The sequence below is a fragment of the Pristis pectinata genome, chromosome 37 (assembly GCF_009764475.1).
Source record: "Pristis pectinata isolate sPriPec2 chromosome 37, sPriPec2.1.pri, whole genome shotgun sequence".
Lineage (NCBI taxonomy): Eukaryota > Metazoa > Chordata > Chondrichthyes > Rhinopristiformes > Pristidae > Pristis > Pristis pectinata.
Window position 1 is genome coordinate 12,907,002 of NC_067440.1, and position 16,550 is coordinate 12,923,551.

The 16,550-nt window shown below is 45.6% G+C and overlaps 1 protein-coding gene across 3 annotated transcripts in view; it reads left to right on the forward strand.

Annotated features, from left to right (window-relative positions):
- The first annotated feature begins 274 nt into the window (after positions 1-274).
- Positions 275-16,550, forward strand: part of LOC127586555 (RNA-binding protein FXR1-like) — a 65,192-nt gene continuing 48,916 nt past the window's right edge. The window contains exon 1 of one of the 3 annotated variants that reach the window (XM_052044599.1): positions 275-465. In XM_052044599.1, the coding sequence (XP_051900559.1) occupies positions 415-465 (51 nt within the window). In that variant the 5' untranslated portion in view covers positions 275-414. The remainder of the gene's footprint in view (positions 466-16,550) is intronic. The other 2 variants (XM_052044598.1, XM_052044600.1) reach the window with 2 other exon arrangements.

Genomic DNA, 16,550 nt, shown 5'->3' on the forward strand with positions numbered 1-16,550 from the left:
TGGATAGCACCAACGGATTCTTCAGGAATGTCGGAACAACCAATGGGAAAGCAGGATGTCTGTCCAATCAGCGCGCGTGAGGGGCGGGCAAGCGGCGCGGAGGAGCCAACGGGCGCAAAATATCGTTCGCCTTGAAGTGGGGGAGGGGGTGCGGTCGGTGATGATGGACGGGTAGGAAGACCAGTCAGCGTAGGAGAGGTCGGGAGATTGACGGACCTAACAGACCAATAATGATAGCGAATTGGTGTTCGCGTCACTCTATTGGCTGGAGTGGCCCAATCATCGGCGGCAAAGTAGGCGTGGCCAGTTAGAAGGCGGGGCTTTGTTAATAGCCGGAGCGGAGACGGCGAAAGGGCTTTTTCGGTCGGTGGCGGCGGCTCGGCGACGCTCCCCGGGCGGCGGCGCGGGTCAGCGATGGACGGGCTGGCGGTGGAGGTGCGCGGCTCCAACGGCGCCTTTTACAAGGTGAGGAGAGGTGGGAGCGGAACCCGGCACTGCCCCCACCCGAGCCGGCGCTGCGGCCGTTCCCCCAGCCCGGGGCAGCGGGCCCGGGACCCGCCGGGAGAGCGGCCGGGGAGGGAGAGGCCTTTCCTCCCAGGCCGGCGGCTGCGACCTCCTGCTTCCCAACGCCTCCCTAAACACCCGCCCCATCCCCCACCCCGGGGCTTCCAGCCCGTCCCATCCCCCCGCAACCCCATCCCCCACACATCCCTCCCTCCCCCCGCAACCCCATCCCCCACACATCCCTCCCATCCCCCACACATCCCTCCCTCCCCCCGCAACCCCATCCCCCACACATCCCTCCCTCCCCCCGCAACCCCATCCCCCCTCCCCCTCCCCTCCCCCGCAACCCCATCCCCCCTCCCCTCCCCCGCAACCCCATCCCCCACACATCCCTCCCTCCCCCACACATCCCTCCCTCCCCCACACATCCCTCCCTTCCCCGCAACCCCCTCCCCCACACATCCCTCCCTCCCCCCGCAACCCCATCTCCCCCTCCCCCCTCCCCCCCCTCCCCTCCCCCGCAACCCCATCCCCTCCCCTCCCCCGCAACCCCATCCCCTCCCCCGCAACCCCATCCCCCACACATCCCTCCCTCCCCCCGCAACCCCCTCCCCCACACATCCCTCCCTCCCCCCGCAACCCCCTCCCCCACACATCCCTCCCTCCCCCCGCAACCCCATCTCCCCTCCCCCTCCCCCCTCCCCTCCCCCCTCCTCCCCTCCCCCGCAACCCCATCCCCCACACATCCCTACCTCCCTCCCGCAACCCCCTCCCCCTCCCCCTCCCCCGCAACCCCATCCCCCACACATTCCTACCTCTCCCCCTCCCCCCACATACCCTCCTCCACCCCACCCCCTCCCTCTGCTGGCACCCGTTCCCCCCCACACCCCCTTACCCCTCCTCCATTCAGCTGCATCCTCCACCCCCTCCCTCCATGCCCTATCCCCCCTTCCCCACCCCCTCCCTACGTCTCTCCACCTGAACCTTATCCCCACTCCCACAACTATCCCCCCCCCCCACCTATTCCACTCACACCCTCAGGACCTCCCATGTTATCTTCACCCCAACCCATCCACCACCATCCCTGTACTCCATCCTTGGGACTTCCCATCCCCCACTTTCACCCCCCACCCCTGGATCTCTGCCTCTTGTCTCTCAATCCCAGTTCTACTTCTGCAAAAGCTCCTATTCATTGCATTCAATTTCCCCTCTGCCCCAGGATCTCACTCACCTTTGATCATTCTACTATCCTCCCCTTGCACCATAATCCTTTCCCACCCTTCTGCCTTGACAACTTCTGTATTTGCTCCATTGCAGCCCCAACCAGATCCTTTCTCCTTCCTTCCACCCCACATGTGCTTAACCCTCCTGTAGCTCTCCACTTCTGCTGTTGCACCCCTCTCCTGGTGGTGCCCCCCCCCCCCGCCCCACCTAACTGCATGTTCTACCTTTCTCCTGACCCTTCCAGTTTTTTTTGGGAGGTGTGGTTGACATCCTTGTCTTGGCTGGCTCCTTGTTAACTGAGTGATATTGATAACATTTAGTCTTGTTCTCTCCGTTGCCAACCCATGCAGATGATCTGCATGTCTGCATTGGTGTGTGTGTTTAAATCTTCAAAATATTTTCACGGGATGTCTGTGACTGCTGGAGCTGCAAACATTTTTTTGGTTGGCTTTCCATCTTTAGCTGTACCCAATCCACTTTCTCTTTACGTATTAACTTCCTTAATTTTAAGATCATCTTTTCTTTTTACAGTAATGCTTAAGCATGGAACTGTTGAAAATTGAGTATCTATTTGTGTTAGGCATTAGAAAAAGTTAGTTCTGAAGTGCAGGTGAGGAAAGAGGAAATCCAGTCCAAGGTGGGGAGAGGAGAGCTGAGAAGGCTGTTAAGTAGGTGTTAGCCATGTCTCAGTAGGTGACACTCTGAATCAGAAGGACTTGGGTTGGAGGTCCACTTCAGCTTAGTACAGGTTTAGGGCTGAAGCAGTTGAAGCCATGCTGCCTGTAGAAGAACAGTGGATAATCCACTGCAGTATTGAGGGAGCGTTGCAACATTGGAGGTGTTGCCTTTCAGATGAGCTCTGAGTTTGAAGCTTTGCCTGCCCCCCTTTCCAGGGTAAATGTTCTGAACAATAACATGAGTTCTCTTTGCCAACCAGGGTAATATTTATTCCTCAACATCCGTCCTTAGTTAATAGGACCTTGCAGGACACAAATTGGCTGCTGCAATGACTACTGTAAAAAGAGTGGCCGGAAGAAATGCTTTGGAAGATCCTAAAGAGGCCTATTTATAGGGTAGTTTTTTTTAACCAATGACCTAAGACAGTAGAGACTGAAGCATGACATTACAAATCTATTACTAGGTTAACCATGGCGAATGTATTACATTGTAGGCCAATGCAGATTGGCCAAGTGAAGGTAGGTCAGGATTCATTCCTAATGGTGAGAAGCTAGAAATGGAGCTCCTAGTGACTTGGGGATTTGTGTATATCATTGAAATATCACGAACAGGTACAGAAAATAAATCCAAAAGGCTAATGGAATATTGGCCTTCCCATGTTGTATACAAGGGGGCTTGAATTTGCGCAACTACTTTGCAATCTCTTGGTTAGATCACGTGTGGAATACTGTGCTCCATTCTGGGCACCAGTCCTCAGAATGATATCTTTAGCCTCTGAGGGAGCGTAGTATAATTTCCCAGACTGATGTGTTCATTCCTAGGTTAAATTCTGCATGACCCAGACTGTCTCTCTGCTGGGCTTGCCTCTAGATTCTAAGTTCCTCTACTTTAAAATTCTTAAATCACCCCATCACTCCTTACTTTCAGCCCCTCTTTCTAAAAAAAAAACAAGCCTTTTCTGCATCTGTCCCAATATCTCTTGGTATGACCCTAAGAAATGGGTTTGCTGGTACCGCTGAGAAGTGCTTGGGGATGCTTTGCCATGCTACGGGTGCTTTATAAATACAAGTGCTGAGAAGGTTAGAGGATGATCAATTTTGAAACCATTTGCTGCTGATGGGTTTTCCCTTTACAGGTCGCAGATCAGTAGTGAACTTGTTGAATGGCAGATCAGGCTCAAGGAGCTAACTGGCCTTGCATTCCTGTCTGTTGCAGTTGCCCCAAACCTTGTTTGGGGATACTTACAAATTATCTCCTTTTTAGTACAAGTTTTTAGTGAGAATAATGCATTATGCAGTAGTGACACAATCATTCATCCAGGCACTTTCAAGGAAGTCGTAGGATGCTTTCCACCATTGCTTGAAATTATAGTGCGAGTTACCCAATGCCAGAGCAGAGTTTTGGTGATCATTTAAGGAAGGTGAATAGATTTGGGAAGGGAATTCTTGAGCTTGAGGCTAAAGTGGTTGATGCTATGCTGCCTGTGGAAGAGGTGAGAAATCACAGCTGGATGAGATATCAGATTTGTGGAAATCTGAGGGCTGTGGAGATGGGGATGGTGCACCCACTGGCATTGCAGTGTAGATCTGTGAGCTTAGATGATGAGTGAATGGGGCAGAGAGAGCCAGGCCAAGAGTGCCTTAGTGCTTAGAGGAGTGCTCTATTGCTCTATGGCCTTACTCCACAGTCCTGCTTTCTTGGAGTAATATTTTTAATCTGTCTTAGACCTTCAGAAGTCCATTTCCTACTTGGTGCTTTGAGTTGCAGCGCTAAAATTGTCCATTTGGCCCAACCAGTCTATTGGCATTCACTGTTCATGCAAGCATTTGGATAGCCCAAGTTCTAAATGTTTATGGTAAAAATGTGTACCAAAACTTGACTGGACCAGTGCTCTCAGTTCTTGCAAAAGGAAAATTAAAGTCAATGTAACCTAAATGGGCCTGGCCCAGTGAAACGTTTTGAAGGTTGGTGCATTTCTCTAATCCAGCTTAATAGTATGCTGCATTAACAGCCCTGAAAACCATTTGTTCAGATCTTCAGTTAAAGAGAAGTGGTATGCAATTTACAACCTGTATGTACTTAAACAACAATACTCCACTTCAATGATATTTGAGAGATTTTTTTCATGAGTTTTGAATTTGCTCCATTGGGTGGAGAAACTATTGCCCCACAGTAGCTGTGGCTTTTTACACTGGCATTGCCTAAGTTCTTTAGTATATTTTAAAAAAACGTGAGCAGCATTTGATCAAGGTCCTGATCTTTGTGGGAAATGGAGTTTTTTTTTGGTCCTGTTTAACTTCACAACGGCAAGCTGAACAAAGCTGCAGCAAGCTGAGGTTGTCCCATATCTTCAGAAGGAATCTCATTCCAAGCTGCGGTGAGACAGCCGTCACTTCCCAGTTACTGTTGAGGCATCTGCTTCTGAGATGGAAATGAGTAACAGGGCTGAAATTGTGTTTCAGTATTGGGCCAGTGTGGATAAAATGGTTGAACTGGTCTCATGGTTTGATGTCATCTGACCTTTATTAACTTAGTGTTGATCCTGCTTGCTATCTGTTACCCTGCCTTTTCAATGAACAAAGTTGTTTAAAACAACTTTTGAAACTGCAGTGAGCTTTTGTGTTCTCTCCCAGTTAAAGACTGTATGTGTTGTTATATTCAAAAATATTAAAATCAGTGATATCAAATAACTTGTGGCTTGCAAAGGCCACATCTTGAGGGCTGGCAGGTAGCAGAGGAGGCCTCTGGGAGATTGGCCTCCTCTGCACACGAGCACGATAGGAACACATCAAGGCCAATCAGCCCCTTGTATCTGTATTGCCGTTCAATCAGATCAGTGGTGATCCTGTATTTTAGATCCTTCTGGGGTTTTAATAACCTCGTCCATCAATTGGACACATCGGTTTGATTCAGGATTTCTGTTGCTAGACCTGAGTAGGTAAGCAGTGCAAAATGGCTGCTCCTCCTTTTTCCCTAAGTTCCCACTGTAAATATTAGCTCAGTGGATCTTGGTAATCCTGTTGCTTAAACTTCGAGGAAGTAGGTTATCAATCTACAGAATGTATAAGGAGTTTCTGGGTGGGCACTTGAATCACCAAGGTATAGAAGACTACAGACCTGGTAAATGGGATTAGAATAGATACTTGATCAGTACAGTGGGCAGAAGGGTTGTTTCTGTGCTGTGTGACCTTGAATCTGAGTTGCCTCAACCTTGAACTGGGTAATTTTTTATTCTTATTTCCCAACTAACTGTATGCTATGCTGCTAGATGTGTAATAAATTGTGATATTGTTATCTTCTGGGCTGATGAATTTTGTACCTCCCAGCCATTTGTGTATAAGATTTATTTAAGCTGGTTTGGTTCACTATTTTAGATGGCATTCCCTTTCCTGTTCCCGATGGAGATTGACTTTTTCCTATGATGACCTTCCAAGGACTCAGCCGATTCTTCACCTCTCTTCGAGGCTGTCTTTTTCAGTTGACCTGTGTTATTGTGAAGTACCTTCACTGAACAGTTCCTGAACTTTGATGCTGGCTAGGATAGGGTGCCACAAGCTGAGATCTGATTTTCACAGAAATATAGTCAGTGACCCTTTGTTCTGCCTTGTGTGATTAAAAACCCCTGTTTTCATTTGGATCACACTTTTTCCACTTCCAAGAAGCTTTAAATAGTATAACTTGCCTTAATCCTTTTGTTTCCTCCAGAATTTCCCCATTTGGACCAGTAGCCTATTGTTGTATCCAAGTTGTACCACCTTGCAGAATGGTACTGTATAGGAGGCCCCCTTCTTGATCTGTGGCCATACAAATATTTCTCAATTGTTCTTTGAAAGCTTCCTCCTTTTTAACATTTCATTCCAATTTGTAACTTACCGTGTATAAATAAGCATAGATTTTCTTCCACATTCTTCATATATCATATGTTGGTTTCTGCTCTTCAACTGTCCTTCTGTTCAGGACCCCAGCAACGTCATCTAAAGAATGCCACCTGTTATGATCCACCATTTGGGAATGGGCCAGCTTTTAACCCCAGTTAGAAGGAAAGCTTGTACAAAAACTAGTGGGTTCCTACATCAATGTTGGCCATGTCTGAAGATGTGGCAAATCCAGTAATTATTGTTGCTGTGCCAAACATGGGTTGTTAAACTGTGGCGAAGGTTGGGGAAAGCAAGAAACTGAAGAAAGAAAAGAGCTGCAGCTTTAAGGACATCAGTTGGAGCAGGAGGAGTCCATTTGGACCTCCATCTTCACATTTATTCTGCATCTGATTCCATATCCCATGACTCCTTTGTCCAAAATTCCATCCACCTCAGCCCTGAATATCCTCAAGTCATTCCAGTCCTGAATGATCAACTCCTTATCTTGGAACTATGCCCCTAGTTCTAGGCTGTCTAGCTTGAGGAAGCTGGCTCTTACTACCTACTATTCAAGCTCAATTTCATATAATGGCTGAAGGTCCTTTGGGGTTGAATGCTGAGTAACTGTCTCCATCCCATGAGGATAGGCTGCTCCAAATCCAGAACCTTCACCACTCAGAAGGGCAGGGGCAGCAGGTGAATGAGAACACTACAACCTGCAGGTTCCTCTCTCAAGCCACACTTTATGCTGACTTCAGAAATGTATTGTCCCTGCATTGTTGCTGTGCAGTAATCTGGAAGTTCTGTACCTGATGCCTCTGTGGACCATTGCCAGAAAATCTGCAGGGGTTCAGTGAGGTGGCTAAACACCAATTGACCATGGAAATGAAAGCCACATCTCGAATGAAAGGCTTGGAAGTGACACAGTTTTTCTAATCTGCTCAGTGTTACACAGGTTCCTCGAACTGAATGGGAGCAAGACCTTGAATGATGAGAAAGATTGCAAGTTTAGTCAAAGAAAAATGAAGCTTGTGTAAAGTTTAAGCAGCTGAAATCAGACAAGGTCCTTGACAAAAATGAAGGAAACAGGCAATACCTTGAACAAGAAATTAGGAGGGCTGAAGGGGCCATGAAATGTCCTTGCTGAGTAGGATTAAAGGCATTTCCCAAGGCATTTTTATGTAGATTAACAACAAGAGGGTAACTAGGGAGAGGGTAGGACCACTCAAGGACAAAGGAAGGAATTTCTGCCTGGAGCAGGAGTGAGTGAGGGACTAAACAATACTTCACATCAGTTTTCACCAAGGAGAGGGATATGGAGGATGCTGAGATCAGAGAGGGCTGTGATATTCTTGGACATGTATCAAAGAGGTGGTGTTTGATCTCTTGAAAAGCATTAAGGTGGATGTCCCCAGGGCCTGATGGGATCTGTCCCAGATTATTGAGAGGGACAGATCTTTGTATCCTCGGACACGGGTGAGGTCCCAAAGGATGAGGGAATAGCCAATTTTATTCCCCTGTTTAAGAAGGGTGATAGGGACAAACCAGTAAATTCTAAGCTGGTGAGCCTTGCATCAGTGGTAGGGAAATTATTGGAGAAGATTCTTAGGGATTGGGCCTACTTGCATGTGAAAAAGCAGTTAACGTGGCTTGGTGCAGGGAGGTTGAGTCTTTCAAATGAGTCTTTTTGAGGTGACAAAGACAATTGAGGGTAGGGCAGTGGGTGTTGTCTACAATAGTAAAGTTTTCGATAAGGGGTCTCATGGTAGGCTGATTTGGAAGATTAAGGTTCGTAGAGTCCATGGAGACTTGGTAGATTGTCCATTGATGGTGGAGGGGTGTTATTGGTCTGTGATCAGTGGTGTTCTACAGGGATTGATGCTGGATCGTCTGTTTGTGATATAGATGATTTGGGCAAAAGTGTAGGTGGCCTGATTAGTAAGTTTGCAAATGACATGAAAATCGGTGGAATTGTGGATATTGAGGAAGTTTGTCAAAGGGTTCAGCAGGATATAGACCAGTTGGAAATGTAGGCAGATATAGAACATAGAACACTACAGCACAGGACAGGCCCTTTGGCCCACAACGTTGTGCCGACACTTTATCATGCTCTAAGATCTATCTAACCCTTCCCTCCCACATAGCCCCCTATTTTTCTATCATTCATGTGTCTCAGAGTCTCTTAAATATCTCTAATGTACCTGCCCCCACAACCTCTGCTGCAGTGTGTTCCACGCACCCACCACTCTCTGTATTAAAAAAAACTTACCCCTGACATCCCCCTTATACCTTCCTCCAGTCACCTTAAAATTATGTCCCCTCGTGTTAGCCATTGTCACCCTGGGAAAAAGGTCTCTGACTGTCCACTTGATCTATGCCTCTTATCATCTTGTACATCTCTATCAAGCCACCTCTCATCCTCCTCTCCAAAGAGAAAAGCCCCAGCTCACTCAACCTATCTTCAGAGACATGCTCTCCAATCCAGGCAACATCCTGGTAAATCTCCACTGCACCCTCTCTAAAGCTTCCACGTCCTTTCTATAATGAGGCGACCAGAACCGAACACAATGATATGTGGCTGATGGATTTCAATCCAGACAAGTATAAGGTATTATACTTCGGGAGGTCAAATGTAAGAGGAAGTTGTACAGTAAATGGCAGGAACTTTAAGGACATTAATGTACGGAGGGATCTTGGTGTGCAAGTCCCTAGCTCTCTGAAAGAGGTAACACGGGTGGCTAGAAGGCACATGGTGGGCTTGCTTTCATCCTTTTCATTGATTATAAAAGTCAGGCAGTCATGTTGCAGCTGTATAAAACTTGGGCCACATTTGGAGTATTGTGTGTAGTTCTGGTCACTACACTGTTGGAAGGAAAAGGAGGCTCTGGAGAATATGGAGAAGTGGTTTACTGGGTTGTTTCCCAAGTTGGAGCCTATTAGCTGCAGGGAGAGGTTGGACAATCCTGGATTGTTTTCTTTCTGTGACAATTGTGAGGTGCCTGTAGCCCCACACAGTCTGCTCAACTCTAATTGTTGTCTTCCAGATCTTCCTTAATTTGTTCGTGATTTCCTCTAATGATTTTCCTGAAAACATTGACACCTGTAATGGGCAGTAATGTGCAGTGCACTGGCTGTTCTGGTGGCTTTTTGCTCAGTTCGATGTGGTACATACTGAGAGGAATGGGGATCCTAGAGATTTTCCAACAAGCAGTGTTTTATTCATGGCCCCAGGCATGTTATATTAACGAGGATGACTGTCCAGGAGAGAGCTGGCTTGTATTTACAGGTTGATGGAACTGCATTAAGTTGTCATAATCTCTCAAGTACCCTGGTTTGATGCTGATGGGTTCATTACTAACATTGGCTTTCGAAATGGGAAAATATGCTTGCATTTCCTGCTTGAGGGTTTGCCAAAGCTGTCCATATTTGTTTGGGATGGGGCAGTGGTGTACTGTACAGTGTTGTTCCTAGTCCAGTTTCTGGCAGGTGGTATCACCACTAATGTCATGACTTGCCTGGCTTTTGGTCTCTGCCACATTGCCCTTGCTATCCTGGGATCTCAATCTGTGAGAATGGGTGCTCATTCTTCCCTAGTGTGAGCAGATGAGTGGCTCTGTACAGTTCTTCCCCTCTGCCTCCATTTGCAAATTTAGTGCCTGGTGTTCTCTGGTTTTGCCCTGTTCCCATGTCTAACTCCTTTCAGCTCTACAGTTTCCTACTAGTCATACTTCCAATTCTGACCTGTTTCACATTCTTGATTTCCTGTCATTGGCAGCCATGTCTTCACCTGCACAGACCCAAAGTTCTTGAATTCTCTCACTCCCCTTACCTCGCCTCCAACCTTCTGACACTGACCTCTGACCAACCACTTGCACACCAGTCCAGTCATTACCACCTTCTAATGCTTGGTTTGTGGCTATTATGTGCCTGTAAAGTACATTGAGACCTTTTAGTAGGTTACAGCAGTAACTAAATGCAAATTGTCTTTTTAAAACCTTTCCAAACGTTTGTAGGAAAAGGAGAGAGCTATTCAATATGGGATGAACATATGCCCAAACTGTCTGAAGCAATCGCCCCAACTGTTATAAGTAATTTGGGGGGGGTGGGGGGGGAAGGTGTTAGAAGAAACCAAATGCCTTACCTACCATGACACGCAACAAGGAAGCTCGAACGATTTTCTAGCAGAACTCTTGGCAAGGCACTTTAAAATGCACAAAGGTACTTGTTGACCTACAGACAGATCGAATTTTCTGTGTTAATGTATTTAAATATTCAGATCTGCAGATTAAAAACTGCCATTCCTGAACAACCATGGAGGTCAGAAAGATCCAGTCTGAACCTTGGGCTTTGCTGAGTTTGCTTGATATTATTTCACAACCAGTTTTGCCTGAGAACTTCTGGTAGTGTGTAAGCAACACCATTTCACACTCTTGTTCAGTAGTGTGTGGAAGTCATGTTGCTTGTAATCTAGACACCCAGATAAATGATCTAGCAACAGGAATTAAAAACTGGGGACTTCTAATTTTAATAGTAAATCTGTAATTGAAAACAAGCAAATGGTAATGGTGACCATGAAAATATTGGGTTGTTATAAAGATCCTTGTGGTTCATTGATAAGAATATGAAAGAGGGGCTGGAGAGTGCCGGATATTCAATCTAATTTGGAGTTTGGCCTCAGTGATTTTTTTCCTTTCAAATCCCTGTAATTCTTGGTTGCCTCAGATTCCATTCTGAGCAACAGTGTCATGACCTGGTCTCGGCCATACATGATTTCAGACCCACATCATAGCAGGTCATCCCCAATTGCTTAGGTGACTGAGCAAACCACTGAGAGTAATTAGGAAGAAGATACCAAGTGCTAACTTAAGGGTGGCTGCATCTATCAATGAATTAAAACCCATTGGTAGTGTTTGAGCCTTTGGGGAGAAAGAGCCTGAATTAAGTTGCTATCTATGGACAGGGAAGCAAGCTGCACTTTGTTCCATTTATTCACTTAATAATATAATGTGTTAAATGAATAGTTTGTCCATATGGAGATCTTGAGGTGTTATTCCAATAAATCTTTAGAAAATGTTTGAACTGGTGTGCTGTGGTGGATGCTGAAGATTTGTTTGTGGACTGGGGCCACATTCAGGTTGCGATATTGGGAGGCAGAAGCTGGTGTTAGATAGAAAGCAAACCCGGCTCTAATGAGTGAAAGAGGTTAAACTCCCCATTGTCTTGAGAATTGGTGTTTGACCTTTCAGTGAGACAAGTGCAAAAACATTTACAATGCGCGTAAATCCCAATTGTAAATCTCAACACGTTGTACGCAAAATGACGTTCAACCGTTTAAATTCCTCCCCCATTTTCCATCTGCCATAAAGTCCTGTCTGTAACCATGGGGATGTGCTGGTCGGCTCTCTTTCACAGACACTGTAGAACAAGGTATACAGAGTGATCAGTCAACCTGAGACAGTCATGTACTGAGCCAGTGTAACTAACTAAAGCTGGCTATGTTATAGTAAGCACCAAGATAATATCCCAGATATTTTGTAGGTTTTGCCAGGTCAACACAGTAATTTTTTGTTTTGTATATGACCATCTGGGAAAGGACAGTACTGCTTTTTGAGGTGGATTTGCTGGCTTATCCACATTGTGCACAACTCATTATCAGAGAGAATTATTTTGAAACAGTGGCTCTGGTTATCCTTGTCATAGTGTGGATTTTCAACTTGCATTTACTCCTTCCAGTGGAGCTGCTACTGAGATGTTTCACCCACGTAGCTGAGTATTGCCACCTGATAGGCCTGTTAAATATTAATTGCCTTTTGTTTCTCTCTCCCTCTGCACCTCGCCATTATGTTTTGTTATTGTCAAAGCCAGGATAATTTTACCATCTCTTCAATGGTTTAAGTCTAATGGGCTTGATTGGACTTGGTGTTCACTGCCCAACTAATCCTCATCACCTTTCACTTGACAAATAGGGTATAAGCACCTTTCATTACCATGGGTGTCTTGCAATTGTTTACAACTATATAGAAAATTTGGCAACTACAAGCTCCCATAAAGTAGCAGTGAGATAAATGACCACATAATCTGTAATACTGCCACTGACGTCCACGCCATTGTTGCATTCAGATTTGGCTATTGCCCTGCTGAGGCGGTCAGTCTCCCACCTTCCAGAACAAGAGTCTAGAATCATTGATAGTGGACAAATCCCCAGAATCAGGGAAACTGTCACAGGCTCTTTAAAGAAGTAACAGAGAGAGAGTATTTCTAATCTTCTTTGGCTGCTGGTTACATCTAGAAGGTTAATCTGGTACCATTGTCTATAAAGAGAAAAGGGGTCAACCAAGTAATTCCAGACCTGTCAATGTTGGGCAGTGAACAAGTTTCTGAACAAAATTTGAGGGACAACATAACTTCTCTTTAGAGAGCTACTGGTAGACCCCCAGCAAATGAACTTGTCCATGCCTGCATGAAACAAAACCTAGACAGCGTTCAGCCATGGGCTTGATAAATGGCAAAATGGCATTTTTGCTGCAAAAATGCCAGGTGATAAATATCTCCAAGAATTGGGCTAATCCCCTAGCCTTGAGATTCAATGTCATTAATATCTCCAGCATTGGCATTCTGGGGTCACCATTGACTAGAAACTCAACTCAGCAAGCCAAGCGAATACTAGGCTGCAAGGGCAGGTTCGAGCTGGCTATCCTTTGCACTTGCCTGGTTGATTATAACTCTTAACAACAATCAAGAAATTCAACACCATCTAAGACCTGACAATATTCTTGATTAGTACTTATCCAGTACTCTAAACATTAATTCCCTTAACAATGTCACATAGTAACTGCAGTGTGCCATCTAGGCTACTACACACCTCCAAACAAACTCGTGATACCAAGATGAGGGGCATCAAGCACAGGAATATCACCATCTGCATCCTTCCCTCTTAGATCACGTGCTATTCTGACACTACTCAGGTTTGCTGATGAAGATAGTGCCTTTAATAGTAACAGGTATTTCCCACAGTCCTACGTAAATTGGTAAGGAAAGTAAGAACTCATGATATCTAAGGGTACATGACTAGTTGAATAAAAATTGCTCAACTGGAGAAAGCAAAGGGTTGTGCTCAATGAGTGTGTGATTAGAGGAGTGAATGCAGTGGGTTTCTGCAGATCCCTTTTCATGATACCAGTGACTCTGACCTTACATGGAACATTATAGCACAGTACAGGCCCTTTGGTCCACAATGTTGTGCTGACATCTGGGCCATGATTAAGAAGTTTGCTGATCCCAAAACTGACAATGTGGTTGCTGGAGGGAAAACATTCAAGCTGCAAGATGGCAATGAACTGGTTAGATGGACGTAAGTGGCAAATGAAATCGCTCTTTAGAAGTAAGGTCATGCATTTGGGAAGAGCATTCAAGGGACAGTACAGAAATGGTGGGAGACTAACATGCTAAATTTAATCACTCCACTGTTGGCAGACTGGAACAAAACTCCGGAACTCCCTTCTTACCAACACCCCTCACCATTGACTCTTACCCCATGTTAGTATATCCCTCCCTGAAAGCCCACTTCCTTGACTGAGCTTTTGATTGTCTATTCTATCTTGGTAACTTTGTATGCACTTCTGTTTGTGAAATCTCTTGTAATGTTTTACTACTGTTGGAAATGCTGCTGAAGTACAACAGCTTAGTTGAAGGATAAATACCAACCAGAACGCTGGGGGAACTTCTATTGCCTTCAGGATCGGTAGGGTCTTTCATGTGCACCATGTGAGGGTAGACAGACACTTCAACAGCTTGTCCAGTGGTGGTATATAATGTATTCCATGTAACACATTCAAACACAGAAATGCCAGCCATTTGTTTTATGATCAGCCGATTGAGTATTGGCACAGAACTGCAACACAAATAGTGCCGGTTGTGGCTTGAAAGTGCTGTTGAGAATTTATTTGTTTCTGGGATCTGGACATTAATTTATTGCCTATTCCACAATGACCTGGAGAAGAGTTGCAGCCTTGAATTTCTGAGCTTCTGATGCAGCAGCGTGTTCGGGATTTGGATGTGGTTTTGAAAGTGGGCTGATACATTTCCAGCTTGGTGGTGTTAGGTGGAAACATGCAATGATGGTTTCCCCTGTGCTTGAAGCCTTTGTACTTGGTAGTTTAGGTGGGTAACTGCATTTTGTAGAAGGTGTACACTGCAGGGTATCCTGGTGACATCGAGCTTGTTGGATCTCTACTCATCCAGGCAGGTAGGGAGTATTCCATCACATTTCTGATTTGTCCTTTGTAGGTGGTGGAAAGGCTCTAGGATGTCATGATATGAGTCGCTTGCCACAGGATACCCAGGCAATAACCTGTTTTTATAGCCACAGTATTTGCAGTTAGTCTAGTTGAGTGTCTAGTCAGTGGTGAACTCCAGGCTGTTGATGGTGGGATATTGTGTGATTGCAGTGCCGTTGAGCATTGCTGGTGGGGGGGGGGTGGGGGGGGGGGCAGGTTGGACTCTTGTAGGGCATGAGGATCCCCTGGTACTTCTGTAGCATGACCTTGACGTTATCAGCCCACGTCTGAATATTGTCGAAGTTTTGTTCCATGGTAGCATGGATTGCTTCATTGCTGAGTTGTGAATGAAACAGAACGTTGTGCAGTCATTACTGAGCATCCCTACTTCTGATATTATGGAAGGCAAGTCATTGACGAAACAACTGAAGATACTTGTGCTTATGGTACTGTCCTGAGGAACTCCTGTGGTGATGTCCCAGGACTACAATGATTTTCTTTATGGATATGAAACTACAGGTATTTCATGCTCTCATCACCTGAGATAGGGAATGATTGTGAATGATCCACTTGCATAAGTGCAATCAATGGCCTCTTGGCCCACACCCTGTTTTTCATTGATTTTTGCGGTTTTTAAAGGTGCTGTGTCCAGACCATAAAATACAAACCAGTGGCAAAACCATTGACCACTTCATTCATTTAGCAATGCAAAATGACTCTCTGTGCCCTCACTGGTGACATCTATTTTGAGTTCATTGAATGTGTTATCTTGTTGCTTAGCTTGTGTCTAGTGCTACTGTCCTGAGCCTGCCTGAATATTTGATTAGAAGAATACTTAATCACACATGCTTGAGTGTCAGAAGGCTGGTTCTCACCCACTAGTTCTGACTGACTCTGAAGGTGTGGATTTTGCAGATTTTTAATTACAATATTCTCTTTATTGCTGACATCACAGATGCAATCTTTCTTTTGATCTGAAGTTGAATTCAGCATCTTTTTGCAGTGGCTAGTGGGGGAGGTGGGGTGGCAGAGAAGGACTGTATTCTCAGGTGTATGTTGTGCTGTGCCAGGAGATTCTCAGGCAGTTGGGGTTCAATGTGAGGAAGTGTAAGCTAAACTTGAGAAATGCTGGTCTGTAAATTTTTTAGATGGTGAACATTTAGGATCTGTGGGTAAGTAGAGAGATTTGGATTTCCACACATCTCTAAACTCATGGGGACCCAGATGGATGAAATGCACAGTCTGAAGATAAAGGAGAGACCTAAAGGATTGGAGGTGGAGAAACTCCAGGTGCCAAAGTCTGGAAGAAGTAGGTATTCCCTTTGAATTAGAGCTAGGCCATTCACTGTTAATGTGTTACATAACAGTAATGGTAAACCACAAGTTTTTTTTCTCCTTCCCATTCCCATCTCCAAAAGGATGAGGTTGGAAGTCAGTTGCACACTTTCAAAGCTCAAATTTATTGACATGCCAGCAATGGGATTTGAGGATGGTTGAACTGGATGGATTTGAGGTGCTGATCAGACCAAGCCTCAAATCCCATTGCTGACCTAAGTCAATCAATTTGACTATCAGTATTATCTGAAGAGGGGGTAAGAGTGGGGGAGTGGACAGGGTTTCTGCCAAGCTTAGTTCTGCAGTTTAACTGGGAGATCCCTGCTGAACAGCACTGGGAAGCCAGAAAAATCAGCTCCAAAGGACCTCTAGAAAGTTGGTCCAATTGCAGATGCCAGTCTGGAACTGAGTAGTTTGATATGATGTAGATATTCTAGCTCCAGTGTCATCTTTCTGCCGAGTAGTGTAGCTGGTGGCTGAGGACAGCATCGGGCTTGCACTGAAGCTCCCTTGGCTCCAGCAGCTTGCAGCAGTTGCTGTTCAGGCTTGTGGGCAAATGGGATCCCAGAGGCTGTCTGGCGCTTGTAGAAACTGCATTGCTGTATTTGTGGTCTTGCTTGGGTAAGGGAGAATGTTGTTGATGAGATCCTGACACCTGTCCCTGTTAAACTGTCTG